The sequence below is a fragment of the Tinamus guttatus genome, unplaced genomic scaffold (assembly GCF_059628265.1).
Source record: "Tinamus guttatus ecotype Peru unplaced genomic scaffold, ASM5962826v1 Tinamus_guttatus_pri_ptg000397l, whole genome shotgun sequence".
NCBI lineage: Eukaryota > Metazoa > Chordata > Aves > Tinamiformes > Tinamidae > Tinamus > Tinamus guttatus.
Window position 1 is genome coordinate 2,519,273 of NW_028288931.1, and position 26,261 is coordinate 2,545,533.

General features: G+C 59.5%; 4 protein-coding genes across 5 annotated transcripts; 2 read left to right on the forward strand and 2 right to left on the reverse strand.

The window, feature by feature from the left end:
• The first annotated feature begins 1,373 nt into the window (after nt 1-1,373).
• Nucleotides 1,374-6,105, forward strand: EXTL1 (exostosin like glycosyltransferase 1). Its single transcript, XM_088531131.1, is given in 11 exon segments — nt 1,374-2,308; nt 3,786-3,879; nt 4,115-4,222; nt 4,295-4,414; nt 4,486-4,618; nt 4,691-4,806; nt 4,948-5,043; nt 5,144-5,230; nt 5,323-5,483; nt 5,557-5,794; nt 5,796-6,105. Coding segments are annotated over 11 exon segments (2,328 nt in total). The 3' UTR covers nt 6,036-6,105.
• A 377-nt stretch (nt 6,106-6,482) lies between these two features.
• On the reverse strand, nt 6,483-8,239 carry SLC30A2 (solute carrier family 30 member 2). Its single transcript, XM_088531142.1, has 8 exons — nt 8,190-8,239; nt 7,895-8,073; nt 7,667-7,813; nt 7,347-7,500; nt 7,120-7,267; nt 6,921-7,026; nt 6,709-6,843; nt 6,483-6,628 (listed from the first exon to the last, which is right to left on the reverse strand). Exons 1-8 carry the CDS (start codon nt 8,237-8,239, stop codon nt 6,483-6,485), a joined length of 1,065 nt encoding a protein of 354 aa, XP_088387268.1.
• A 510-nt stretch (nt 8,240-8,749) lies between these two features.
• On the reverse strand, nt 8,750-11,549 carry TRIM63 (tripartite motif containing 63). Its single transcript, XM_010216418.2, has 8 exons — nt 11,346-11,549; nt 10,958-11,124; nt 10,232-10,400; nt 9,896-9,991; nt 9,520-9,753; nt 9,376-9,398; nt 8,933-9,057; nt 8,750-8,835 (listed from the first exon to the last, which is right to left on the reverse strand). Exons 1-8 carry the CDS (start codon nt 11,502-11,504, stop codon nt 8,750-8,752), a joined length of 1,059 nt encoding a protein of 352 aa, XP_010214720.2. The 5' UTR covers nt 11,505-11,549.
• Nucleotides 11,550-13,416: 1,867 nt separating this feature from the next.
• On the forward strand, nt 13,417-19,544 carry PDIK1L (PDLIM1 interacting kinase 1 like). 2 transcript variants are annotated; one of them, XM_088531140.1, is made up of 3 exons: nt 13,417-13,461; nt 15,325-15,626; nt 18,260-19,544. In XM_088531140.1, exons 2-3 carry the CDS (start codon nt 15,342-15,344, stop codon nt 18,998-19,000), a joined length of 1,026 nt encoding a protein of 341 aa, XP_088387266.1. In that variant the 5' UTR covers nt 13,417-13,461; nt 15,325-15,341; the 3' UTR covers nt 19,001-19,544. The 2 variants fall into 2 exon arrangements, with proteins under 2 accessions (XP_088387266.1, XP_010214709.2); XM_010216407.2 differs by lacking the exon at nt 13,417-13,461 and having other exon boundaries at nt 15,266-15,626.
• The last annotated feature ends 6,717 nt before the right edge of the window (nt 19,545-26,261 follow it).

Sequence of the window (26,261 nt, forward strand, 5' to 3'; positions counted from 1 at the left end):
GAAGGCGGGGGGGGCAGCAGGAGCTGGGGGAAAAAGGGCCAATTTTGGGTCCGTTCCGCTCCGCGCGCCCCCGCGGGGTCCCCGGCCCTGGGGAACCCCCCGGCCCACGTGGGGCGCGCGCGCCACGCCGCGCTGCGGGGCTCCGGCGCGCGGCCAATGAGAGCCCGCCGCGGCGGGGCCACGCCCCCCTCCGCGGCGCCGACCACGCCCACGGGAGCTGCGCGTAGCCAATGGGAGGCCGGGTGGGCGTGGCCGGGGCGGGATGTTGGCGCGGTCGGAGCGGAGCGCCGGGGCAGACGCGACCGGGCCGGGCGGGGGGCGACACGGGCCGAGCCACGGCGGGGAGGAAGGAGCCACCCACGCGGGGAGGCGCCGGGGGGTGTCAGACCGACCCACGGGGTCACGGGCCGGGTGGGGGGCACGGGAGGGACTCACCGGGGCGGCAGGTCACGAGGCGCAGAGCGCGGGACAGACTGACACGGGGACACTTGGACAGGGGGACACGCAGGCAGCTCGGGAAGGGGGCGGACACACGGACAGGGGGGACATTCAGCCAAGCAGGGGCACAGAGAGACAGGCAGGGTGACAAGGAGGCGGAGGCGCCTGCTGGGCACCCCCGGGAGGAGGAGGAGGGTGATGAGGAAGGCCCAAGGGGTGGCAGGCACTGGGTCAGCTCCGTGCCTGGGTACCGGCCCCTTACGTAAGGCCCGGCCCTGAACGCCACGTCCAGAAATAACTCGGCACTGGAGAGGCCGGAGCGCGGCAGGGATCACGGCGGAGCTTAGCGGCGGCTCAGAGCTGCGGCACCGGAGCCGGAGCGGGGAGCCGTCCCCGGGGGACACCGCGGGCGGCGATGCCGATGGTGCCGCCGAGGGCACGCGGGGCGACGGCCGAGCCTCCGTGCAGCGCCACAGGTGAGGAAACGGGCTCGGAACGGGTGAGGAAAACTCAAAAAGCAAAAAAAAACCCCACAGGCTTGGAAACAGGAGCAGCTCCAAAGCGGGGGGAGTGTTTCCGCGGGACGGGGAGTCCCTGCGGAGCCGCTCGCGGTGACGCCGGCGGCCAGGGCAGGAAGGCGACTGGGCGGCCTCGCTGCCTCCCCCGGGACCGAAGCTGCGGAAACCTTGCAGCTCCGCGGGATCCGCGGGTGCGGAGCAGGGCGGGTGGCCGCGGCGCTCCGGAGGGGCGCAGCCCGGCAAGACGAGTCCCATCCACAGGGCGCGCTGGAAGGGCGAATCCGGCATTCCCACCTCCCGGCACGGACACAGGGCAGCACCCAGGGACCTGGCACCGTCCCTGCTCCCACTCGGCCACCCGGACGTCTCCGCCAGGCGCCTGCTGCCACATGAGGATCCGGGGCCACGCGTGACCCTATGCAGACCAGGACGAAATACCTTTTCCTGACTTTTCTTGCTTCTTGGCTTCTGCTTTTCCTCCTCGGAGGCGCCTGCCTGCGACGCTTCCCCTTCTTCCCGGGGCGCGGAGCCGAGGCGCCGCGGAGCTGGCCCCGCTGGGCAGAGCACTCGGTGCTCCCGAGCTTCACGGGCACCGAGGAGCCGGCGGGCGCCGGGGTCCCGCCGTGGCCGTCGCCGCGAGCCCGGCGGGCCGCGCGCCGGAGCGTCTACCGGGGCAGCCGGTGCCGCATGGAGAGCTGCTTCGACGCGGCGCGCTGCGAGCGGCGCGGGTTCAAGGTGTTCGTGTACCCCGGGGCGCGGGACGCCGGCGCGTCCGGCACCTACCTCAAAATCCTCGCGGCCATCGAGAGGTCTCGCTACTACACGGCCGACCCCGAGGCCGCCTGTCTCTTCGTGCTCGGCATCGACACGCTCGACCGCGACCACCTCTCCCCGCAGTACGTCCGCGACGTGGATGAGAAAATCCAGGGCTTTCCCCTCTGGAATGGCGGCCGGAACCACCTGATATTCAACCTCTACTCGGGCACCTGGCCCAATTACACGGAGGAGCTGGGCTTCGACATCGGGCAGGCGATGCTGGCCAAGGCCAGCTTCTACGCGGAGAACTTCAGGCCCGGCTTTGACGTCTCCATCCCGCTCTTCCCCAAGGATCACCCGCAGAGCGGCGGGGAGCCGGGCTGGCTCTACCAGCACCCGCTGCCTCCCAAGAGGAAATACCTGCTGGTCTTCAAAGGGAAGAGGTACCTCACGGGCATCGGCTCCGGCACCAGGAACGCTCTGCACCACATCCACAACGGCCGGGACATCGTCTCCCTCACCACCTGCAAGCACGGCAAGGACTGGCAGCGGCACAAGGACGCGCGCTGCGACCGCGACAACGTGGACTACGACAAGTAGGTCTGGGTGGGACGGGGGTGAATCCCGGCGGGGCGGATGCGCCGGGGTGGGAAGGTGCCGTGGGGCGAGTCGCAGCCGGAGCTCCCTCGGGTGGGATTCCGGGACACAGGGAGCGTCGGCCCCTGGTTGATCCTGGTGGTGATCGGGGCGCCGGCCGCTCGCTCGGGCCTTTTCCTGCTCTGTGATAAAGTTCAAGTAATCCGGGGACAGCAGCTCTGATCCGCGGCCAGCGCGGCTGCCGCCAGCGCCGCTTCCCTTTGCCCCCGTCAATGCCACTTTTCTTCGTCCTCCTCCTGCCCTTCCCAAAACCCGACGTTTCTCTTGGAGAGGAGCCCGGCGAGTGCCCCCCCCGCCCCCTCGGCTGGAGATCCCGCGATGTATCCGGTTAACGCTCCGTCCGGAGCGGGGGGATTGCAGCATCCCTGTGCCGCGGGGGCAGCCGATTGGGAGCGGCGGCCGCGCTTGACCTCCGCCTCCGAGCGCCTTAGAAGGTGCCGGGAGGTAACAGCGGAGCGGGCGGCGGGGATTAGCCGGGCTCCGGGGCGCTCCCGGACACGGGGCTGGGACACGCACGTCCCTGCCGGGTTATCCCGGAGCGCCGCGCGCCGGGACAGGGAGCTTACCCCTTAGCGCGGGGCGGATGTCGGCCGCGGATGCACAGGGAGCACACGGTGAAATTGTGTCCCGGTTTGTCCCCGTGTTGCTCCCAGGCTCTTCCCGCTCCGCAGAGGGGGTAGGACGGGAGGGTTTCACTCGGAGCCACAAACCCTCCCGCGGGCGCCGTGCAGCGTCCTGGCGCGGTGCCCGCTGCACCGCGGCGCCGCTGCTCCCGGCGACGTCCCGGCGGCCGGGGGGGTCGCGCGGCAGCGGCCGGGGGGGTAACAGGAGCCCTCCTTCAAGCCGGCGCCGGGAGAAGAGGGCGGCCTTGTTCGCGCCCGCCCGTCGCCCGAACAAGCTGGGTCTGTGCCCGGATAAAGGGCGGTTTGTGGCAGCGTCGCGGCCCCGGGTATTTTTAAAACTCCGAGGGAAGCGACGCGGGAGCCGCACGGCACGGGGGGCTACGGCCCCATAACAAAACAAGGAAGCCTGGCCGGCGCTGCGGCCCGGAAAGCGCCGGGAGCGCCAGCGCTCCCGGGAGGAAGCCTGGGCCGACGGCGCCAGCCCGCGCCGGGAGCCGCTTCGGGAGCGTCCTGCGATGCCAGCGCGTGTCCCGGTGCTCCTCCGGATGAGCCCGGAGCCTTCCCGGCGCCGGGGGGCTGCGTGGGCCCTGCGGGACGTGGGCCAGGCTGGGGAAGGGGCGTCACAAGCTGCTCCCTGGTCCTCACCGTTGCGTCCTGGCTGTGCTGCGTGTTCCCTCTCGGACCTCAGTCAAATCCCTTTGTCTCCCGGGGTCTCCCACATTTCCCCCTGCACTCGACGGCTCCCCAGGCGCCAGCGCCGCCCCGGCTGCCCCAGCCCTGCTTCTCTCCCCAGGTTCGACTACCAGGAGCTGCTGCACAACTCCACGTTCTGCATCATCCCGCGCGGCCGCCGCTTGGGCTCCTTCCGCTTCCTGGAGGCACTGCAGGTACCTGGGGCTCTCGATCGCTCTGTTCCATGTCCCCAATCCCATCCTGTCCCTCTCCTGCCACCTCCATCCCTCTCCCCGTGGCAGCCAGGACGCAGCAGCCCCGGGCTGCTGAGGAGGGTTTGGGAAGGGAGAGGGTCTCCAATTTGCACCAGCCCTGTGGGGCAGCCGGGGGGCACCCCAGGCTCCCGGCTGGGTCCCCTCGGGGTGCCGAGCGCTGCTGCCGGTTCCGCAGGCCGCCTGCATCCCGGTGCTGCTGAGCGACGGCTGGGAGCTGCCCTTCTCCGAGGTGCTCGACTGGGGCAGAGCCGCCGTCGTGGGCAGCGAGAGGCTCCTCCTGCAGGTACCGCGGAGCCGCGCGCGGGATCCCGGGGAACCCTCTTTCCCGGCGGGCGACGTTTGGTGTCGCCCGCAGCTCCCGTCGGCCGTGCGCCGCGTGCGCCCGGAGCGCGTGCTGGCCCTCCAGCAGCAGACGCAGTTCCTGTGGGACGCCTACTTCTCCTCCGTGGACAAGATCGTGCACACCACGCTGGAGGTGAGCGCCGCCCGGCCCCGCCGCCGCCGCCGCCGGCTGCGCCGCGCTCAGCGCGTCTCCCGCACACGCAGATCATCAAGGACCGGCTCTTCCCGCACCGCTCCCGCGCCCGTTTCTTCTGGAACGCGCTGCCCGGCGGGCTCCTGGCGCTGCCTGAGTTCTCCACGCACAGCGGAGACTTCCCCTTCTACTACCTGCAGCAGGGTAGGGCCCGCGGCGCCCGGCCGAGCACGGCCCGCTCGGTGCATGTCCTGACGCCTCTCTGCCCTTGTGCAGGCTCCAGCCCTTCCGACAAGTTCACGGCTCTCATCCGCGCCGGCTCATCCGCATCCCTCTCCCAGCCCCTCCTCAGGCTCATCCAGGCTGTCTCCAGATCTCAATACTGTGACCAGGTAATGGGAGCTGAGCCCGGCGCCGCTCGTCACAGCTCCCGGGCTGAGCTGGGCCAAGCCCTGCCAGCCATGGGCACCCCCCAAGCAGAGGCAGCGACGCTCTGGCCCCATCTTGGGCTCCCTGTCCCTCCCCACCTGCAGATCCTGGTGCTGTGGAGCTGCGAGAAGCCGCCGCCGCCCCGTGAGAAGTGGCCGCAGACCACGGTGCCTTTGACCATCATCCACGGCAGGACAAGAGTGAGAGGAGCAGGGACACGGGGCGGGAGAGCCGGGATAGCGGGAGGGACCGCGCGGGCGCCCGTCCTGCAGCACATCCGGATGGACTCGCGTCCCGCAGCTCAGCGAGCGCTTCCTGCCCTTCCCGGAGATCCGGACGGACGCGGTGCTCAGCCTGGACGAGGACACCAGCCTCTTGACCAGCGAGGTGAGCCTGTGGCGTGGCGTGCGCGGGACCCGGTGCCCGGCGCTCCCGGTGCCACCGCCGGCGCTGCCACCTCCCCGTCGCTGCCACTGCAGGTGGACTTCGCCTTCGTGGTGTGGCGCAGCTTCCCCGAGCGCATCGTGGGCTTCCCCGCACGCAGCCACTTCTGGGACGCGGAGCGGCGGCGCTGGAGCTCCACGGCCGCCCGCGCCAACGAGCTCTCCATGGTGCTCACGGCCGCCGCCGTCTACCACAGGTACCGCAGCGCCCGGGCGCCCCGCGGCCCCCCGAGCGCCGTCCCCGTCCCCACCGTGCGGCTCGTCCCCCAGGTATTATCACAGCCTCTTCACGCACTACCTGCCGCCGGCGCTGCGGGCGCTCGTGGACCGCCTGGCCGCCTGCGAGGACGTCCTCATGAACCTCCTGGTGGCCGCCGTCACCAAGCTGCCGCCCATCAAAGTGACCCAGCGGAGGGAGCTCAGCGAGCCCGGGGAGCAGCAGGTGGGACGTGGGGATGGCGGGAGGTCCCTCTGCCCTTCCCGGGGCAGTCACCACGTCCCTGAGCATTCCCTGGGGCGGACACCGGGTCCCCGAGCGGGGCCGCTCACTCCCGCGCTCTCCCGGCCAGGTGACGGCCGCGGCCGGCGCCGCCGCGCGCTCCTCCCCGCCGTGCGACTGCCTCGACCAGCTGGCGGGCTGGTTCGGCCACATGCCCCTGGTGTCCTCCCAGCTGCGCCTCGACCCCGTGCTCTTCAAGGACCCGGTTTCCATCCTGCGCAAGAAATACCGGCTCTTGGAGAAGCCCTAGGGCCCGGCCGAGCTCCTGCCGCCCTTCGCTCACTATTGGGTTTTACCAGTACATTAAAGGCTGGCGGGGACACAGGGTCTTGTGGCTGCCTCTGGTGTCACCTCTCCCCGACAGACAGTACTGGGGCTCCTGGTGTAGCAGCCTCCGGGTGTTCCCGTCCTGCCGGTTTGCTCCGTGCGGAGCAGGGGACCACGAGGCCTTCGGCTTCCCCAGCGCAAACAGAGCAGCGATAAGAGCCGGGCGCAGGGCAGGGGGAAGGGACCAGGCTCCTTCCCGCTCCGGGTGCTGCGCACGGGGCCAGTCCCGCCCGAGCGGCCCCGCTCCTGCCCAAGCGCCCAAAACTGGGGGAAAAGAGCTCGTTTGGGGTCTGCCGTCAGCAGAAATAGCGCACACAGCCCGAGGTGGCGGCGGGCCCCGCTCTGGTTTATTCCCGCGCGGCGGCCGCGCTCAGTCGCGGGGCGGCTGGCACTCGCGGCAGTCCTGCATGTCCTCGGAGTAGCTCTCGATCTGGATGGTGGTGGTGTGGAAGCGGAAGGCGCCCTGCAGCCGCGCGCGCGCCTCCTCCAGCACCGCCTGCGCGCTCGCGTCCTCGGCTGCAAGGGGGCCGGGGTTGGGGCGCGCGGCCGGAGCACCCCCCACGATCCGCCGCCCCCCGGCCCTGGCCGGCACTCACTGATGGCCACGTGGACGGAGAGCAGTGGCTGCGAGGCTGTGAGCGCCCAGAGGTGCAGGCTGTGCAGCGCCCGCACGCCGGGCACGGCCAGCAGCGTCTCGCGCACCGCGTTGAAGTCCATGCCCCGCGGGGTGCCTAGGGCACACGTGGAGGCAGTGCAGCCCACGTCGGGGTCCCGCCGCGGCCCTCCTGGCACCCCCGGGCGCCCCTACCCTCCATGAGCACCAGCAACACGTCGCGCAGGATGCTCAGCGTCGTCGCCAGCACCAGCACGGAGAAGAGGAAGGTGCAGATGGGATCCACGAACTTCCATTCGGGCTGCAAGGGAGGCCGGGATGCATCCGCATGGCACGCGCCACGATCCTCCCGCTCCCGAGTGGGAAGAGCCGGGAGACAGATCGGTGCCCCCACCTTGAAGTAGATGACGTAGGAGGCGACGAGGACGCCGAGGCTCTGCAGCAGGTCCCCGAGCACGTGCACGAAGGCGGCGCGCACGCTGGCGCTGGGCTGCTCGCCATGGCTGTGCCCGTGGCCCGGCTGGTGCAGAGCCAGCCCCATCCTGCAGCGGGCGAGCGGGGACATCGCGGTGTTGTCCCCATGCTGTCCCCGTCCCCCCCGCGCGCCCTGGCTCTACATACACCACGTTGACGGCCACGGCGCAGGCCGAGGTGACCAGCATGGCTTCGCCCTGGATGTCGTAGTCGCCCGAGCGCAGGCGCTGGGCCGCCAGGTACACGAGGACGCCGGTCACCACCCAGATGGAGAGCACGGAGAGCAGGGCCCCCAGGATCTCTGCGGAGAGCTCGGCAGCCCCGAATCGCCCCAAACGGTGCCGATTCCCCCCGAAACGGCGTCCCGCCACCCTCCAAAAGCAGCTCCACAGGCAATGCCGGGAGCATGAGCCCCCCTTCCCGCATCCCCGGCCCTGTTCCCGCAGCCGGAGGGGCCCGGGCGCTACCTGCGCGGTGCCAGCCGAAGTTCATGGTCTTGGTGGCGGGGCGCGAGGACACCCAGAGCGCGAAGAGGCTGATCATGACGCTGGCGAAGTCGGTGAGGAGGTGGGCGGCGTCCGTGAGGATGGCCAGGCTGTGCGCCACGTAGCCGCCTGCGCGGAGCGCCGTGTCCCGAAAGCCCGGGAAAACCCCCCAAAAACGCCTCCCCCGCCCCGCCGAGCCCCGTCGCTCACCCACGGCCTCCCCCACCATGAAGACGAGGCAGATGGTGGCAGCCACGTAGAGCTTCCTGCGCGCCCGCTGCTGGCCGCGGTGGCCGCCCGCCGCCCGCGGCGTGTGGCAGTGGCGCCCGCGCTGGGGACCCAGCTCCACCGCGTCGGGCCCGGGCACCGGGGACACCCCCAGGTAGCACCTGCGGGTTAGAGGCGCTCTTGGGGTCAGAGCTGTCCCCTCCCCAGCCACCAAAGGGGACATCCAGGTCCCCACAGTGGCCTCTGTGGATGTCCCCCCCTGCAGCCACCCCTGTACCCGCCGGCGGCTGCGTGGAGCAAGTGCCGCTTCTCGTCCCCGGGCTCCATCGCGCGGTGCCGGTGCCGGAGCCGGGAGCGGGTGGCACCCGGTGGCCTCGTCCCCGCGCGGCCGTGTGGAGCGCTGGGATCCGTGTGCAAAGGGAAGCCGGGAAGGAGCCAGGGGGAGGGGGAGGCCAGGCCGGCTGCAAAGCGCCCGCCGCGGCCCCGGGAGATAAATCCTGCCCGCGCCGAGGTGCTAATGGGGCCGACAACAACAGGGCGCTGCAGCCGGAGGCCTCCGCGCCCGGGGGAACTGCAGGATGGGAGCCACCCCCAGCGCGCCCAGCGAGGCACAAACGAGACGGGGCGAGGGAACCGAAAGGGATCGTTTTCTTTTCTGTACAAAATACACAAATTTCCCGTCCGTTACAAGTATATACAAAACAAGAGACCGTACAAAATGCGCGGAATTGTCCTGGGTGCACCCGTATAGAAAAGTGGCGCTCGGTGCCAACGCGGCCGCCGGGGACGTCCCGGGCCGCCCGCCGAGCTGCTCCCGCTGCGGAGACGTCGCGGCCGCTACTGGGGAGCCGCGGGAAGGGGCGAGGGGGGCGATTCTTCCGTCTCTCCTTCCTCCCCCTCAAAGAACTCGTCTTCTTCCTCATCTGCAAACCAACATTGGAAAGACAAGGTTATGCCAAGGAGGCCACCTCGAAACGGAGCTTTGCGGCACCCCCGAGGCGGTTTTGGGGGCGGAAATACCTGTTTCGAAGTCTAAGGCGCGGACGGCGTCGGCGATGTGGTCCAGGTTCACGGAGAAGCCGTCCATGTTCTCGAAGCCCTGCTCGATCTTCTCCAGGTGGCCGCCCTTGGAGGCCTCCACGATCCTGGGGAGGGAGAGCCCCGACGTGTCCCCTGGGAGCCTCCGAAAGAGGGCAGTGGGGACACCCGGGGAAATCGGGGTGCCCAGGGGGGAAAAGTGATATCCGGAGGGAATATTGGGGCGTCTGGGAGAAGTTGGGGCATGATGGCACCAGGCCAGTGTTTTGCATCCCTTGGATGCAGCCCATTCCCGTGCCTGGTGCCTCCAAGACTTGCTCATTAGACGCCTGGCTAATGAAGCCCCCACCCCAAATCCGGTCTCATCTCCGCGAAGGGCCCCGGTGCTTCAGCATCCAGGGATTTCTCCAGCTTCAGCCACTTACGTCTTAATGAGCTGCTTGGCATTCTGTGGGGAGAGAGGAAGAGGGCATGAGCGGAGCAGAGCGGGAGCCGCCGCTGGCAGGACCGGCAGTCCCGGGGATGTCCCCGAGGCCACCGGCACGTGGGGAGCATCCCCGGGCCCTCACCATGAGGAAGGCAGCGCCGCCGGTCTCCTCCATGGCCTGGATGGCCGTTTCCACCAGGCGGGACGACTTCTCCAGCTGCTCCTTGTACTTGCGGACCAGGGCCTGCACGAAGCCCGTCTTGTCCTCCCGCTCCTTGGCGATGCGGCGCAGCAGCTCCGACTTCTTCTCCTCCAGGACGGCCTGCAGGGCGCTGAACCTCTCACACAGCTCCCGCTCGGCCGCTTGGCTGTTCTCCTGCCGGGAGCGCGGGATGAGGAACCTCCACCCACTCCATCTCCTTGGGGGGCAGCTCCCATCCATCCTCCCGCCGCCGCGGCCCCCGGGGCTCGGGTCGTGTCCCCGCCGCTTGCTCAGGTTCCCCTGGCCGTGTCCTCACCTCGGTGCTCCGCTGGGAATCCTCCAGCTGGCTGATGATGGTCTGGATCCTGTCGTTGCCGGCCACCAGCATGGAGATGCAGTTGTTCAGCTCACTCTGGCCAAGGCGTGAGATGAGGAGGGGGGAGACGGATTAAAAATAGGTTCAACGCAGGCCACCCGGCTCCCCCAATGCCGCTAGCGCGCTAAAGATAGCCTGTCTCCTGGGCAAAGTGGCCGGCCGCTATTAATACCCCGTGAGCGGCTCCCGGAGGTATTTGCACCGTCCCGGCTCAGCACATCCCGCCTGCCGCCCCCTTCGCCGGCCCCACGCGCTCCGGGCCGCTGCCGCCGGTACCTTCTGTCCCTGGAAGACGCTCTGCAGCGGGGCCACCTCGCAGTCCTTGTGGGCGCCGAAGACCTTGCACATGGAGCACGTGGGCACCTCGCAGGTGACGCAGTAGATGTTGATGCGCTCGTCCTCGTGCTCCTTGCACATGGGGTGCTCGCCCTTCTGCAGGGGCCGGCTGGAGAGAGCAACCGCGCCATGGTGACACCCTGCCGGGTCCCCCCTTCTGATCTGATGCTCAAGCAGGAGCCTGGGGGGATCTCCGTTCATGGGTGCAATGAGCTTGTCGGGCCCCAGCCGCCCTGCAGTGGGGGTGCCGCATGCCTTCCCCGCGGGCGCTGCGATGCCGGGGATGTTTGTCGCCTGACATCTGTCACCATCCCCACGGCTGGTGGATAATATTCACAGCGGGCTGGGCAGCCAGTCCCCCCGGGCTGCCCTGCTTTCCCGTTGCTCTCCCCGTTTCCCTCTCCCTGGGAAAAGCTTTGGTCCCTGCTCCCTCAGAGTGACTCCCTGTTCATCCCTTACCTCAGCCCCTGTACAACACGAGCTGGAGCCGTTTCTAGCTCCCCTCCCAATAACCTCCCTCCATCCTGTTTTAGCTCAAGCAGAGTTGGGATTTGTCCCATGCGCCCGTTATCTCCAGCTGGGACCTCTATGTGCCAAACCCGGGAGCTGAGGACGGGAGGGGACGAAGGGTGGGATCTGGGCTACCCCGTCAGACGAGGTGCCCACCTGGAGCACTCCTGCTTGTAGATGTCGATGATGTTCTCCACGAGCAGGTTCCTCTGGAGCCCGTAGACGCCGTGCCGGTCCAGGAGCACCTCGTGGCGGCACGATGGGCATCGGAAGCGGCCGCCCGAGATGACGCTGCCCCGGCTCTGCCAGTACGGGTTGGCGGCCTGCAAGGACAGCCGGGTCAGCGTCCCCAGATGGGGACATCAGGGGCATCATGACACCCAAGGGCATCTCTATGGAGTCCCACTGAGCTGTAGTGTCTCATGGGACAGTCACCACCAACAACCATGCCCAAAACAGCCTCCCGCGATGGGAAGCTCCGCTCTGCCGGGGACCAAGAGAGAGCCCAAGGGATCCCTGGGGACAGTGGCGTCCCGGTGCTCACCTGGAAGATGTCATTGGCGCATTTGCGGCACAGGTTGTGCTGGCAGGGCAGGATCACCACGGGCTTGGTGAACATCTCCAGGCAGATGGGGCAGATGAGCTGCCGCTCCAGGTTCTCCATGGCGTTGCCGTCCCGGATGATGCCGGGCTGGTAATCCATGGGGCCGGCCAAAGGCTCCTCGGCCAAAAAGTGTCCCTTGCTCCTCCTGGGCACTGAGCTCCTGTGTCTTGGCCGCGGGCTTTTGTCAGCGCCTCCGGACACGCTGCTATTTATAAGCGGCTCCAGGGTCACGTGGAGCCAAATCAGAGCCGGGTTGAGTTTCACCTGTCACACGGGAGTGAGCAATCCCAGGGCCGGGTGGGAGGCGGCGTAAACAGGGCTCGGGACGGTCTGTCCGGGCGGTCGTTTCCCGGGAGCGCGGCTGCTCCGGGGACAAAGAAACTGGAGCCCATAAACAGAGTCACGCGAGCGGCGGCTCCGGCCGTGCGCTGCTTCCCCATGCGGTGACAAGGATTTGGAGCCCGTCCGGGCCGGTGTCCGGCGCAACCACCATCCCAAAGCCACTCTGTGGCTCCCAACACTTTCCCTAATGCTGGCAGCACAGATTGAGGAGAAGGACCGGAGGGAAGGCAGAAAATATTGGGTGGCAATTAATGCCCCATGGGTTAATTAATGCAACTATTCTGGGGTGCATGTGGCCTCGCTTGCAAAACCCCGTCCCAGAAACACTGGGAGAGAAAGGGCGGCCCATTGGGCCCCTTCCGCTGGAGCTGGGCATGCGGCACAGATAAAATAAGCCCCCGGCTCACATGCTGGGGTGTCATCTGGGAGCCGAGGCGATAAACAGGTTATTATGCCAAATTCCAGCTCCGGTGCACAGGGAGACCTGTAAATATTGGCAGCTGGGAGGGGACAGCGGGTTAATTTTAGCGCCGCGGCTGTGGGTCACGCTGGCGCATGGCCTGAGGGGGCCCGGTGTGGCTTTAATTAACTAATTGCTCCTGGCCTGCGTTGAGGGGATCCGTGGCACCAGCCAGGCTGGGAATACCCTAATCGGCTTCTGGGAGCTGCTGGCCAGCGAGGGGCTCGGCGGCTCCTAATTGGCTTGGGCAGATCAGGGAAGACTCGGAGGCGCTAATTGTCACTGGACTGATTAGTAATTAATACGGAGGGGAAAGGGAGGATCTTGATGACGGGCAGAGCTGCCTTGGTGATGCCATGCGGGGCCGGTGCAGAGCCTGGCGCCCAAGAGCTCTGCTGCTCCGGCGCTGTTCCCAAATTCTGGATCCGCGATGGCCACATGCCCTCTGGTGCTGTGGGAACACGGATCCCCACGAGCCGGGCTGGCCAGGGCCAATGTCTGTCCGTGTTTGGAGCCAGGGTGAAGCAAACACGTAGCTCCGTGTGAGCGCGCAAGCTCGCTGCACCCATGGGAGTGTGAGACCCCTCAAGCTTGCAAACCCTTCAGCCTCCAACCCCTAAACTTCCAACTTCTCCAACTTGCAACCCCCATAACTTGCAACCCCTTTGACCTGCAAGCACTTTAACGTGAACTTGCACACGCTTTAAATTACAACCCATTTAATTTGCAATTCATTTAATCTGCAACCCTCCCGAGTTCACAACCCCTGAGGAAGAGCAGCCGGGCCGCACAGGGTGCAGGGAGCCGCGCTCATTTTTGTCCTAAAACCGAGCAAGATAAATAAACACGCCTATGTGCGTGTATGCTACATAAATGAATTAATTAATCGATCGGAGCACAGGTGGCGAGCACGAAGGCGGGGAAAAGCAGACGGGAGGGGAACGAAACAGAGCAGCGCGGGAAACTGGGCGCGAGGGCGGGAAATTGGGCGCGAGCGCGGGAAACTGGGCGGGAGCGCGCCCGGGAGCGCACGCGCCCTCCCCCGCCCCGCCGCCCGGGGGCGCGCTCCCCCTCGGCGGCCAATCAGGAGGCGGGGGTGTGTCGGGGGCGTGGCATATCGGAGGAGGCGTGGTCATGGCGCTCGGGGGCGTGTCCGGGGGCGGGGCGCTTGGGGGCGTGTCCGCGCCGCGGGTGGGGGCTGCGCGCAGCTCTATGATGGCGGCCGGGCGGGCGCGCGGCGCGGGCGGCTCTGAGGTAACGCGGGGCCGCGCGGTGGGGCAGGCGGGCGGCAGCGGCGACCCCCGCGCCCGGTCCCGCTTCCGTGGCTGCCCGAGCCCGGTCCGGGCGCCTGCGGGGCTGCCCGCGGCCTGCGGGCCTCGGCGGCGCCGCGGCTGCGGGGGGAGCGGGCAGAGCCGCCTCAGTGTCCTGCTTCCCCCCGCCTTGGGGTCCGGCGGGGCCCGTGTGGCGACTGTCGCACAGCCGCGCTGCAGGGCCACGGTGGTGAGCAGGGCAGGATTATATTATTTATATATATTGTATGTAATGTCTTCTGTCGCTATTATTTTTAATTAGGCAGGCAGGAGAGGTGCTTTGTCTGTGAGGGGTCGGTGGGGGCCGCCCAGGCTCCGTGGCGGGGCCGGGCCCGGTGTTTGCGGCCTGCTCAGTGGAACCTCCGGCCGGGCAGGCAGCAGGGCCAGGCCGGGCCTCTTCCCGCTGCGGTTCTGTGCAAATAACTCTCTTTCCCCTCAAATTTGACAGCTGTTGAGGCCGCAGCTCCTGCCCCAATGCTCCCCCCTGCAGGTGTTACTGGCCCCTGGGATCTTCCCCTTCAGACCATCGTCCTCCTCCCCCAACACTGCAGGTGCTCCTGACCCACAGCTCGGGGTGGCCGATTTCTTCCTTGCTTCAGTCTCAGTTTAAGTGTTTCTGCAAACCCTGGAGGCTCCAAACATCCACGTCCTCAGTGTCCTGAGGCTGACGATAGCTCTGTCTCTCTCACTTTCTCTTTTTCTTGGTGCATAAAACACTCAGGAGAAAAAAAAGAAAAAAAAAAAAAAAAGGCCACACACACACACAAAAAAAAAGCTCCCTAGTGATAAGGGGCTGTTTTGATGTGGTTTTAGTGCCTGGTTTACTAACAGAAAGAGTTACACTTATCACTAGGAATCTTGCAGTATATTTTAGTTCTGACCTGTGATCTTTCTTTTATTTGTTTACTTTTTATACCTCATTCTGTTCGACCAGTAATGTTTGGCCAGCCAAACCTTTATTTTCTGCCTGTAGTCAGTGTCCCATTTCAGTTTGATTATTTGGAGGTGTCGCCCTTGTGTTTTGGTTTGTAAACTTGTAGAGAGGCTTGTAAGTTTGTGGCACTTTGTTTGTTTGTCTCTCTCTTTTGCTTAGAGAGCAATATGTTAGTTTTTGTTGAAATCTTTGCCCTGTTTCCCAAAACTGAAATTTAGATACTCAATAAGAGCATTTGTAATTAGTTGCCCTCTTAAACTTTGTGGAACCTTAAACTGATAATTCAGAGGAAACTGGATAGAAAAGCATAGTACCATTGCCAAAATACTATAAATGTTCTGAAACATTCTCTTGTTTTAGTGCCCCAAAAACTTCCATAGTTAAATTATAATAGAAATATTTCCCAGAACTGTCACCTCTTTGAAATGTAGTTTTAAATTAAATCTGTTGCAGCCTAACAGCAAGTTTCAGCTAAAGCTCTCTGGTATCCCAGTCATCGTTCAAGCACGATACTGTGCTCTTACCTGCACTGACAGAGCAAAAGATGCTGAAAAAAAGAAAACAGCAGAAAATGTGTGGTACTTCCATGCCAGTGCAGTACAATCTAGGTTTGAACTGCTGCATTCTTGGGAACCAATATTTGCAATCTTAATAGTCCCACTAATGCTATACTTTTAATTCCTCCTTAGCAACAGGTCTAGGTTTGCACAGTAGATTCTGGGATATTCTAGCACTAGAACGTGGTGTTATGAGATCGGAGGAAGTGCCCGGATAATTGAAGGGCTGACATTGCCATCTCACATCACATGGGGAAAATACAGCCTAGCGGTTGCTCAGAAGTTTTAGCTCTGTGGGTTTTCTCCCCTTCCCCAGAACGTTTGATCTTGAAGATGGTGAGTAGCCAGCCTAAGTACGATCTAATACGGGAGGTTGGCCGTGGCAGTTACGGTGTGGTGTACGAAGCAGTCGTCAGGAAGACCTCAGCACGCGTGGCGGTGAAAAAGATTCGGTGCCACGCGCCAGAGAACGTGGAACTAGCTCTGCGCGAGTTCTGGGCGCTTAGCAGTATCAAGAGCCAGCACCCCAACGTCATTCACCTGGAGGAGTGCATCTTGCAGAAAGATGGCATGGTGCAGAAGATGTCTCATGGCTCCAGCTCCTCCCTTTATTTACAGGTACATGAGGCTGAGGGAATGGGGTGCAAATGATCATACGCATCTCTAGCTGCGGGGGGGAAAGCAGGTGGGTAGCTAAGATTATTATTCTTTTTAAGGTATGCTTAGTTAGGAGAGGCCATCAGAAACTCCGAAAGTTGCCTCAGATTTTTGGAACAACATGCTTATTGACCAAGCATCCTAATTTGTTAATTGGAAGCTGTGCCACTCCAGGACTCTTTCTTAATGCAAATCTGCTTTCTGTATATGAGGAAAGGGCACAAGGAAGGCGCAGCGGAGATACAGGCTGTTGTATTCACTTGGTAGAAGCAGGAGTAATGGCTTGAGCCAGAGTGCTGCAGAATTCTTTAGTCTCAGCAGTCCTTGGAAGAGGAAGCAACTGTCTTGATTTAGGAAACCAGCACTTAAAATTCCTTAAAAAAAAATAATAAGCAATTATGGAAGCATAATGATGCATTTTTATTTCCTATGTTTGGGGTAAATAGCTTTTAATCTTTTCAAAGAGGAGTAAAGGTCTAGCGTATGATAAATAATGGAGCAGAGCAATAAATGCCACTTTTTCCTGTGTGGCTACTGAAGGAGGCCTCTTAAGTTGCCTTTAAGTTTGAAGACATGCGTTGTAGAACAATAAACAAACTTCTCTGTGAGACCTTGGAAGATCATCTAGTTCATGCCCTTGTCAGGAAGTTGGCGTAACTATGAAATGTTCCCTTGCAGGTTCTTGCCTGTCTGGTTTTGGTGTTCACTAGAGTATAGATGTTTACTGTATTATTCCTAGTCAGCTTTTATGACCATATTTTTTTATTGTTGTTCTTGCATGCCTAATGTGGGACTCTCTTTTATTGAATGTTCATGTGATAACACTTTGTGGCTAGTGAGATCCCATCGTATTGGAAGGAGGATTCTTGCCTTTGTAGCACAGGGGCTGCTGCCGATATGCAGAGATTAGTATAAGAGAGTGTTGTTGGCTCATACAGGCCACGTCGGTGACTTACCTGCCTGCTCTTTGGCAAAGCAGGGAGATATTGCCTTAAAGCTGTGGGCAGCTCCATAGACAGCGGCTTGTAAAAGGCAGGTGGGCCTGCAAGGGAGGTGGAAGCGTTTCCAGGTCACCCGTAGCTTTCCCAGTTGCAGTGTCTGGATCCTGCCCTCAGATCCTGCCCATGTCAGGGGGCTGTTGATCGTAGGCACAAGTGCTACAGACTGTTCCCCTGCTTCAAAGAGCAGAAAAGAGCAAAGGGCACGAGTGAGCTTTGGACTTGGGCTCTGGAGAGGCTTGGATAACTTTATAATAGGGCAAATAGGATCTCCCTTGGCTTGCTCTCTCCCTCCGTCCCAGGTGTATTACTTTACAGAGCTGAGCTGGTGCAGTGTGTAAAGAAAGCTGCCTGGGGAAAGGGGAGCAATGTCCTCTGCAGGACCCTCCTGCTCCATGGGTACTCACTGAACAAACCAGTGTAGCCACAAGGTCAAATCAGCTTGGTCCTTCTCATGGTGCTTCGCCCCAGGAGCGCAGTTTGTCCTCCAGTGCTCTGCAGGAAGATGCAGAGTCCTGCAGAGCTGCTGGAAAGGCACGTCCAGGGTGAAGGTGTGCACGCTGGCATGGGCTGAGAGGTCCCTCTGCAAGGCCTGAATTTCACTGTCCTTGGCTGCACAGCCCAAATAAAGCAGTTACTATGTGGGTTCCTCTTTCATTTGGTCTGTCCTGAGTAATAGCCCTGCTCATAATCTAAAACAGGTATGAATTACTACTAATTTTGCTCTTGGATGGAAAGCCTCACTTTTCTTATTTGGAGTGGCAGTACAAAATGCTTTAATAGCTGCTTTTGTTTCTTTTTCTTAAATGTTTGGCTCGTTTACTCTACTACTAACAGAAATAAGTGATAGACTTTCCTCCCTGAATATACGAGGAGCCGCCTCAGAGGAACAAATGTGTAGTTGTGTAAAGAGGATTAGCAGCATTGATTGCTGGTTTAATTTCCTTTTACGTGTAGAGCAATTATTGAGCAAGCTGGTCAAGGTAGTCATTGCCTGTATTCCAGCACGTAGCTAGTTAATGGTGATGGTGAAAAATGTTACTTGCAGCAGCTGTTCAGCTGGGCATGTAGATTAGTCTTCTACTGGATTGAGATACCTGTTAACACTTCTTAGAAAGCATTTATGCATAAGGAAGAGAAAAGGGCCTTTAAACCATCTCTTAGGCCATTTCCTCAGCAGGGGACAGAGCTGACCCTTGGGCTCTGTGCAGTCACTTGCCGAAATTCTGTTTATTCCCTAAAGTTGTTAGCAGGTTGGGTGGGACGGGCTTTGTCAGGGTGGGCCACTGTCCAGCTGAAGCAGATGGGGATGCAGCGGCCACACAGTATCTCTCAAAATACTCTTATCTGGGCATTGCCCGAGTCTCTGGGCCAGCGTGGAAACCTGATATGCTTCACACGGAGAAAAATAAGTAGGCAGTCAAACACGGCGTGGTTTTCGAATCTTAAATTTGGCTTGAGATTTTGTTGTTACTGGCTGCAATATCTTATTGTCTGGACTGTAGAGAAGCAGGTCCAAACTTCTTGCATGTTTCCGTCGTGTCTTTCTGTTCTCGTGATCATCGGGTAGTTATGACATCTCTTTTCCTGTTGCAGCTTGTAGAAACCTCGTTAAAAGGAGAAATAGCCTTTGACCCCAGAAGTGCTTATTACCTTTGGTTTGTAATGGATTTCTGTGACGGAGGGGACATGAATGAGTATCTGTTGTCCCGAAAGCCCAACCGCAAGACCAACACCAGCTTCATGCTTCAGCTCAGCAGCGCTCTGGCTTTCCTGCACAAAAATCAGATTATTCATCGTGATCTCAAACCTGACAATATCCTGATCTCACAGAGCAGGATGGACGCTAGTGACTTGGAACCTACCCTGAAAGTAGCTGATTTTGGGCTAAGTAAGGTATGTTCAGCTTCAGGACAGAATCCCGAAGAACCAGTCAATGTAAATAAGTGTTTTTTATCCACTGCTTGTGGGACTGACTTCTACATGGCCCCTGAAGTCTGGGAAGGCCACTACACTGCCAAAGCAGACATCTTTGCCTTGGGGATTATCATTTGGGCAATGCTAGAAAGAATGACATTCATAGATACAGAAACAAAGAAAGAACTGCTGGGGAGTTACGTCAAGCAAGGGACAGAAATCGTGCCTGTTGGAGAGGCACTCCTAGAAAACCCGAAAATGGAGCTACTCATCCCTGTAAAGAAAAAGTCCATGAATGCTCGAATGAAACAGCTGATCAAGGAAATGCTGGCTGCCAACCCCCAGGACCGGCCCGATGCTTTCGAGCTAGAGCTCCGCTTAGTCAACATAGCTTTTAAGGACAGCGGCTGGGACACATGAGCTGCAGAGAGGCTGTTCTCCCAAAAGAGCTGCTTTCAATCCAACTGATGGTGCAGTTTTGTGTCAGTAAAAGAAATAAGCCTGAGCTCGAACCTTCAGGGTTTGTTTTCCTTATGAGCAGGATTTCTTTAGAGCTTCTTAAATTATGTGAACTTCAGTTGGTCACTCTGTTAGAGGTACTTTAGGTGTATAAGATGTGAAGATGTTTGTTTGTCCAAGCTGGCAGCAAAATGTGGTTAGATCTGAGACTTGATTTCCAGCATTTTGTCATGGAGTATCTCATACATTCCAGTTTCCTTTGTCAGTATTAGGAACTCTCATGGGAAAAGAGGTTTGCATGCTGGTAGTGCAAATCCCTGGGCTTTGTAAAGTAATTCTGTGTATGTATTTATGTACATGGGAGTGACTGGGAGTGTATGCCTGTCTGTGTGGTATTCCTAGAGAAAATGCCACTTTTCTAAATTATTTACTATGGGTCTGAATGATTGGGATCTGCTGGAAAAATGGGTGAGGAAGATCACTGAGAAGCATTCCTTCTCCAAAACTGAGTAACTTTATTTATTTTTATTATATAACATTAAAGATGGGGTCTAAGGTGGGGTCTACTTGAATTTGAAAAAAAAAATAAAAAAGGCAATGCAAAGGGATCAGCAGTTTTAAAAGTGCTGAGATGATCGAGCTTAGCACTTAGAGCTTAATGAGCTTATCACTGAGGGAGTCAAACTACAAATGTATGCATTCGTGTGCTGGCATGTTGGTTAAGTCATTAATAATTCAATGTTGCTTTCTTCTAGTAATCAAACACTTTATTAATCAGTTAACCTACTGTTTCATAACCTGCCTGCTGCTCTTGGAGAGGGAATCTGGCGGTTTCAGGCATAATTTGAAGACTCCTCAAAATACGACAGCACACGGCTCTTTCTGTTAACTGGATCTAGCTGGAGCCGTGGCCGTGGCCTCTTCCTTTCTGGCATTGCTTGGTGACCAAGAGGTGACAAGGGATGGCTGTTTGTCACGTTAAACACCTATTTTCAAGCAGGAGAGCTTAGTAATCAGTATATGGAAAGTTGTTTGTTTTGTGCACTGACCCTGGCCACTGTTTGGATTTGTTTTCCTCCTTTTCTTTTTAAAGTAGTATTTATTTAAAGCCTTGGATGGTAGGATGGTAAAATGAAAAGCTTTGCACTTGTTGAAAGGCCACTTAAACCCCTAGTTCTTATTCCACAAAGAAATTCGTATGTTAAGAGTTTTCTTTAAGGTTACCTAGCACTGTACGGTAGAATTTTCCTTCTTGCAGGAGTGAAGGAGAGGTTCTCATAGCAGTTAGTGATCCTATCCACCCTCAGATGCTTTAGAGCTCCGCTGCTTCTCACCTGCTTACCTGAACTGTGATTTTTTTGAGGAATATACCTTCCTGTCCCCAAACAATATTGGCTGTTTAGGAAATGCTATGGAAGTACAAACTAATCATCAGAAAACGATGTGGTCTCACACTGAGGAGCTGCTGGACGTGGTCTCCTTCTAGTCGAGGCCGCTCCACGTTCCCATCTGTTGCTTCCCCCCAGCTCCCAGTGCTGCTGCTTCCCAGCAGGGAGCCCAGCCCCTAAGCGTGGAGCTAGAGCCTATAAATTGGTTGTGACAAGGAGAGGTCTGTCTGTTCTGAAAGCAAAGTCTGCTCATCCTTGTGCTTTATCCGAATTCGGTGCAATGAGAGCTTTGGCTTGTGGTCACTGAAAGGAGGAAAACAAACCCCTTGCCACCTGCACCAGCTCTGTTTTCCAGTCCTTGCACTTGGCATGGTCAGGGGAGGAGGGTGCTCTAAACTCTCAACTTCCATCTTGCCCTTGAGAGTTTTAAAACCCCTCTGCTAACTCCTTTTCTCTCCCAACCACCTGAAAACTAGAATCAGCTCTTTTGTCTTAAAGTGTGAATCTCTGATGGAATAACAGCACTAACCTTTCAAAGCGCTTTGCAAATCACCCTGTAGGGTCCTCTGTAGGGTTTCCTGCCCCACAAGGTCCTGACTCCCAAAGTGTTTCCTTGCACTGATCGCCACTTTAAAGGGTGGGGGTACCTGAAATCCCTCGCATGGTGCTTAGCCTTGATGCTGGGTGACACCGAGTGTTTCCTTGGTTACTGCTGTGTGACAGTCCTGGAGGGCTCTGCTGTTCCACTTGTCTTTGTTGTGTCTGAGGTCGGTGTTTGAAGAACCTTGGATAAATTAAAACAGTTACAGCAGCTGCAGGAGTCACCAGCGTGACACAAGTCAGGATGCTCATCAGCACTCGGGGGGAAAAAAAGACTTTCAGAACTTTCTTTAAAAGCTGTAATATATATTTTATGGAGATTTATAATAGGGGGAAATTATTGTGTAATTTATTAAGTTCGTGACTGTTTTTAAAATAAAAAAGAATGAATTTCGATGCTTGAACTCCCTACAGAGAGTTGCTTTCTTTTCGGTCAGCGCGATGTTATCCTGAAGCTGCACAGAGGCCTCTTGGCCCAGCCAGAGGAGTGGGTTAGTACTTCAGGTTCGTGTTGCAAGATGCTGAGCTTGGAAAAGCTGCTGGGTTGATGCTGAGGAGCAAAACGTGCTCAGCCTGGGGATGCCCTGTGTGGAATTACCTTCCTGGGGACCCCTGAGACTGGGACCTGCTGTTTCATGTGTCCTGGGAAGCCTTAGGAAGAAAGAGGGAGGAACCAGTGTTACTTATACATGCTACAAGAGCTTACAAATAATTTACATGTTTTTAATTAAAGTGCTGCAGAAGGGCTTTGCAGGCTGGGAACAGGGTAACCTGGCAGTGCTGCGTGCCTGCTTTACTCCCTGTTATCCCACCAGAAATCCCATCTCTCCTTATCTTCCGCTTGCACCTTTTCCTGCAGTCTCCTGCTTACAGCGGAGCTGGGAAGAAGCAGAATTCCTACGGGGCTGAGGCCTGTGGCTTAAATCGGTAAGCCAATAGAGTCCTGTAAAAACAGACATGGCAACTTCCTTTTTTTTCTTTCTGAAAAGATAAGCACCTTAACCAAAGGAGAAAGTGGCAGCTCCTTGATTAGTTATAAAAGGGGTGATTTAGAAAATAAATATAAGCCGTACACTTCCTCCACGAAATGAGAAGAAATTACACCCATGTGCTTCAAATAGATAGAGAAGATGGAAAACCGAACACGGATAAATGCAGATATCCCCGGGCGAATGTCCCGCTGCAGAAGTTGCACTTGAAGAAGGCTCCGTGTTTGAATAACGCAGCTTCTGCCTGGCCTTGCAGTGCACGGAGACCGCCGGGTGCAGCTCCCCCCGCTCCCTAGGGCAGGGCTTTTCCCAGAGCTCCGAGCTCGCCGTGTTTTCATTTCTGCTTTGTGTTCGTTTGAACAGATTGGTGTTTTTTGCCCCAGCCAATCGTGACTTTTGCTCAACGACAGCGCAAGGGCAGACGTTGCCGCGCGGTTGAGATAAAGGTGCCGGAAGGCACCCGGGCAGCGCCGCGGGGAAGGGTGCCCTGCTCCAGTGAAGCAGCTTTTTCCTCCTCAACGTTGGCTACTGCGTGCACAAACCCAGCTGAACTTTGGACTGCAAACAGATCATTTTGCATCCCTTTCCCTGGCACTGCACCCATGTCCTGTGAATGCTTTTCTCCCCTCAATGTGGTATCTGTTTTTAAGTATTTAAAATCTTTACTAGTGGCCAACGCAGTAAAGCTCCCAGTGATGCAAAGAGCAGCGTCCCACAGAACTAGTGAGAGGTGTTTAAGTGTAAGTGCTTGTTAATGGGGCCCTGCAGCTCGGGCACTGTGAGCTCCAGCTGCTCTTTCATCCCTTTTCCCCTCCTGGGGACTGGGAGAGCATTTCCTGCAAAGCGCTGGCTATTCCCAAGTGCAATTAAGGAACAGGAATGCACCTCACATGCTGCAACCCTCCGTGCTGCAAACGGGTGCTCTGAGCTGCAGCACCGCAGGTTCGTGGATCTCTAAGTGCTCTGGGGACTCTGAGCCTTATTTTTTCTAGGCAGAGCAAGTTGAAGCCTGGAGAAATGAAGCCTGAAAAGCCAGTGGCCCAAGATGGTCCCCATGGGCCGGGCCGGTGGCAAATTGGAGCCGCAGCCACCGCTGGGAAGGAGCATCTGCAACCCGGAGCTGGCTCCCATGCACCTTGCTTGTGTCGAGCAGGCAAAGCAGGTTTGGTTTGGGATGCTAGGGGGTGACAGCGGCTTCGTCCGTGTTTTTCCAAGAGTGCAATGGGAGAAGCGGACTCAGAATTAGCAGCTGTTAAAGCGGTCTGAGCCCAGACAGCACCGCTCATCCCTGCACTCCCGGCAGCGGCTCTGCCTCCCGCTACCCGTGTGGTCCCGGCGCTGACTTTTATTTTGCTTCCCAGGTGCCAGACAGTGGCTAGAAAACAGCAAGACCGGCGGCCTCCGGAGGCACCTTCTGGATCCCAGCGGCAGGATCTGCCTTGGTGTCTGCTCTCCCATCCCGGCGGCTGCTTCGTTCCCACTTGCCGGGAACTGTGGCTGCTCCTTTCACATCTATTTATGCCCGCTTGAGCCCTGGGTATTTTTAAACTCTTGTAGCCTCCCAGTCTTCCCAAGCAAAGGTTCAAGTATCCCAATCCCTTGGGCTGGTGCGCGGCCTGTGCCAGCTGCTCCCGTATATCCCGGCACACACAGGGCTCTGGGGGAATCCGAGGATTTCCCTGGGAAGCCCAGAGTGCTGAGGACTCCATGGGAGACTCCGTTCCTCCAGACTCTGTGTCCCCCATGGGATTTTCCTTGGGAACGCTGTGCCGAGGGCAGCGCAGGGACACTAGGCTGGTGTTTCCATTAATGACAAAGATCCCTTCTGTCCCCTCGCAAGAGCAGGAAGCTCAGCTGGGGTATCCATGCCAAATTCCCTCTTGGAAATTAAGCTCCTGCTCCCTGCCGGCTCAATTGGACACGGCCGGCATCAGTCCCGCTCCGGTGGCCTCAGGGTCCCCCCCTGCCTGCTCATCTGGGACGGATTAGAGCCGCGTGCCGGGCGCCCGGGGATCTGGAGCCCACGGGCTGCTGTTTACATGGGGGGACGGAAAATGTCCAGGAGAGAGGAGGTCCCGCTGGGAACGGGGCTGTTTAATCAGGAGTCGGATGCGCTCTGCAAAACCGCTTTGGAAGGCAGAGTTGTGCTCTCGGGCTCCTGACCTTTGAGCTCTTTCTCAATCTTTCCAACCGTTAGTGCTGGAAGTTTCCTCGACATGGAACAAATCCTGACCGGCTCACGGAGCTGCTGGCGAGGCAGTGCCGGAAGCTCGGGAGAGGCGGGATAAAGCTGTAGGAGTTGGTGTCGTTTTGGCGGCTGCTTTGGGATGGCTCTTCCCCTCCCAGCGCTCCGTGGCTTACGGCCAGTGAAGACACTGCTCTGCAAATTTACCGTTTCCTACATTATTTTCTTAGGTATCTGAGAGCGGGAGCCGGGGATCAACGGGCCGCGGAGGCGCCGGGTCCTGGGGCCGGGCAGGAACTGCCGCATCCGCTGTAGAAGGAGGTGAATCAAAGGCTGCCCGGACTCAGGCCTGTCCTTACCAGAACGGCAGGCGGAATTCCAGCTCGGAAAACAATCCTATCCTCATCAACAGTGATTCACATTGCCTGGATGGGGGGCCAGGCTCGTAAAAATAAGGTACTTTTGTCCCCAGATGGCTGCCCCTGGGGGCACTGGCTGCCCTCTTCCCGGAGGGAACACGTCCTCGGCCTGGCACCAAATTCCTAGGATCTTGTGCCCATTTTCCCATCTCCTCCTTTGTGCTCTCCTGCCGGGTTTGTCCCTTTCTTGCTTTCCCAGGAGATTGCCCTGGGCTGGCAGAGCTTGAACAAGCCCCGGCCTCGGAGCTCCAGCCCTGGCTTGAGCCTCTGTTTCTGTCCACGCTGGTGGCCACGTGCAGGGACCAACCCGGCCCGTTCCCGGCACCGCTGCTGACGCCGTAGGAAGGAACCGGCCGGGGGAAAAGGCAGCACTTGGGACCGGCTCCACTTTCCGCTAGGGGACAGAGCGTCCTGGGCCACTGTCCCCAGGCAAATCCCACCGTTCCTTCCCTTCCAGAGCCTCCTTGTCCCCTGACTCTCTGCCAGGGACATGGCCATGTCACCTGCAGCCCGGACCGCTCCCGATGTTGGGCCCGGGGATGGGGGGTTTATGGGTGCACAGAGGCCTGGGGACAAAAGCTGCTGATGGTGACAAGCGTCCCTAAACGTGTGCGGAGCCGGGGGCTGTTCCCCCGCAGCGATGTGCAGCCCTCTGGGAAGGGGAGAGGATGGAGGTAAAAATAACCCCCAGGCTGGATCCTGGCGCTTGCGGCTTCCTGCGATTTACAGCCCTTCCCGGAGGCAGGAACCTGCCTGGCCCCGAGCTCCCTTTGACCCTTTCTGTGCCGATGGGGAAGGTGCTGGAGGGACCTTTCTTTGCTCCGTTCCCTTTGCCGGCTGCTCTTTTGGAGTCTGGGCTCGGAAGTGAGGGTGCCCGTTGCATCCTTGGACAAGCAGGTCCAGCAGGATCCCCGGGATCCCATTCTCAGGCTGGACCCAGCTCCTCCGGGCAGAGAGGCAGAATGAGGAGGGGGACCTGGTTTTGCCACCCTGTTCTTGCTGTTCCGTGTGCTGGGATGGGCAGAGCGCCTGACTCCCACCTGCCAACCCCCGAGGGAGGAGAAGGAGCCTGTCCTGAAATCAGGACGTGGTGTGAAAATAAAAAGAGGAGCAGGGAAGAGGCGAGCAGGGGTTAATTGTGTCTGTGCAAGGGCCGGAGCGGCTGCGGGGTGTGCGGCACCGAGCGGGTTAATGATGGGGCTGGCACTGAGCGGGTTAACAGGGTGGCTCTTCCTCCCCGGGTATATGAGGCTCCCGCAGGCTCCGGGCTCACTTTGCTGCCGGAGGGACGGGACCGGGAGGGTCGGAGCGTGGCAGGCCGGGAGCATCCGCGGAGCGCGACGTCCCTGCGCCGCGGGAGCCTCCCCGCGTGGTCCAGGTGAGCGCGAGCATCCCCGTGGGCACGATGGTTTGGGGTAAATCCAGCGGGTTATGGGACCGCGTGCCTTCAACTGCCACCAAAAAAACAGTCTGGAAATGGGGAGAGACTCCGGGGCTCATCCGCAGGGAGCAGAACCCCCCGAGGCTCCGTTTCCTCATCCGTGCAGTGGAGCAGAGGAAGCACCACGCACATGGAGGGGCTGCGTGGGGGCTGTTTGCTGCTTTGTTGGCCGCCCTCTCCATCGTGCCCAAGGTCTGTCC

Coding starts and splice junctions, on each gene's coding strand:
- TRIM63 (XM_010216418.2), bottom strand. CDS start 11,504: ATGGATTACCAGCCCGGCATCATCCGGGACGGCAACGCCATGGAGAAC. Junction 9,754..9,895: donor ATTCCCAGCGGAGCACCGAG/GTGAGGACACGG, acceptor CGCTCCCGGCAG/GAGAACAGCCAAGCGGCCGA. Junction 8,836..8,932: donor CGCCTTAGACTTCGAAACAG/GTATTTCCGCCC, acceptor GTTGGTTTGCAG/ATGAGGAAGAAGACGAGTTC.
- SLC30A2 (XM_088531142.1), bottom strand. CDS start 8,239: ATGGAGCCCGGGGACGAGAAGCGGCACTTGCTCCACGCAGCCGCCGGC. Junction 7,814..7,894: donor CATGGTGGGGGAGGCCGTGG/GTGAGCGACGGG, acceptor CGCTCCGCGCAG/GCGGCTACGTGGCGCACAGC. Junction 6,844..6,920: donor GTTGCTGGTGCTCATGGAGG/GTAGGGGCGCCC, acceptor CGTGTGCCCTAG/GCACCCCGCGGGGCATGGAC.
- PDIK1L (XM_088531140.1), top strand. CDS start 15,342: ATGGTGAGTAGCCAGCCTAAGTACGATCTAATACGGGAGGTTGGCCGT. Junction 15,627..18,259: donor GCTCCTCCCTTTATTTACAG/GTACATGAGGCT, acceptor TTCCTGTTGCAG/CTTGTAGAAACCTCGTTAAA.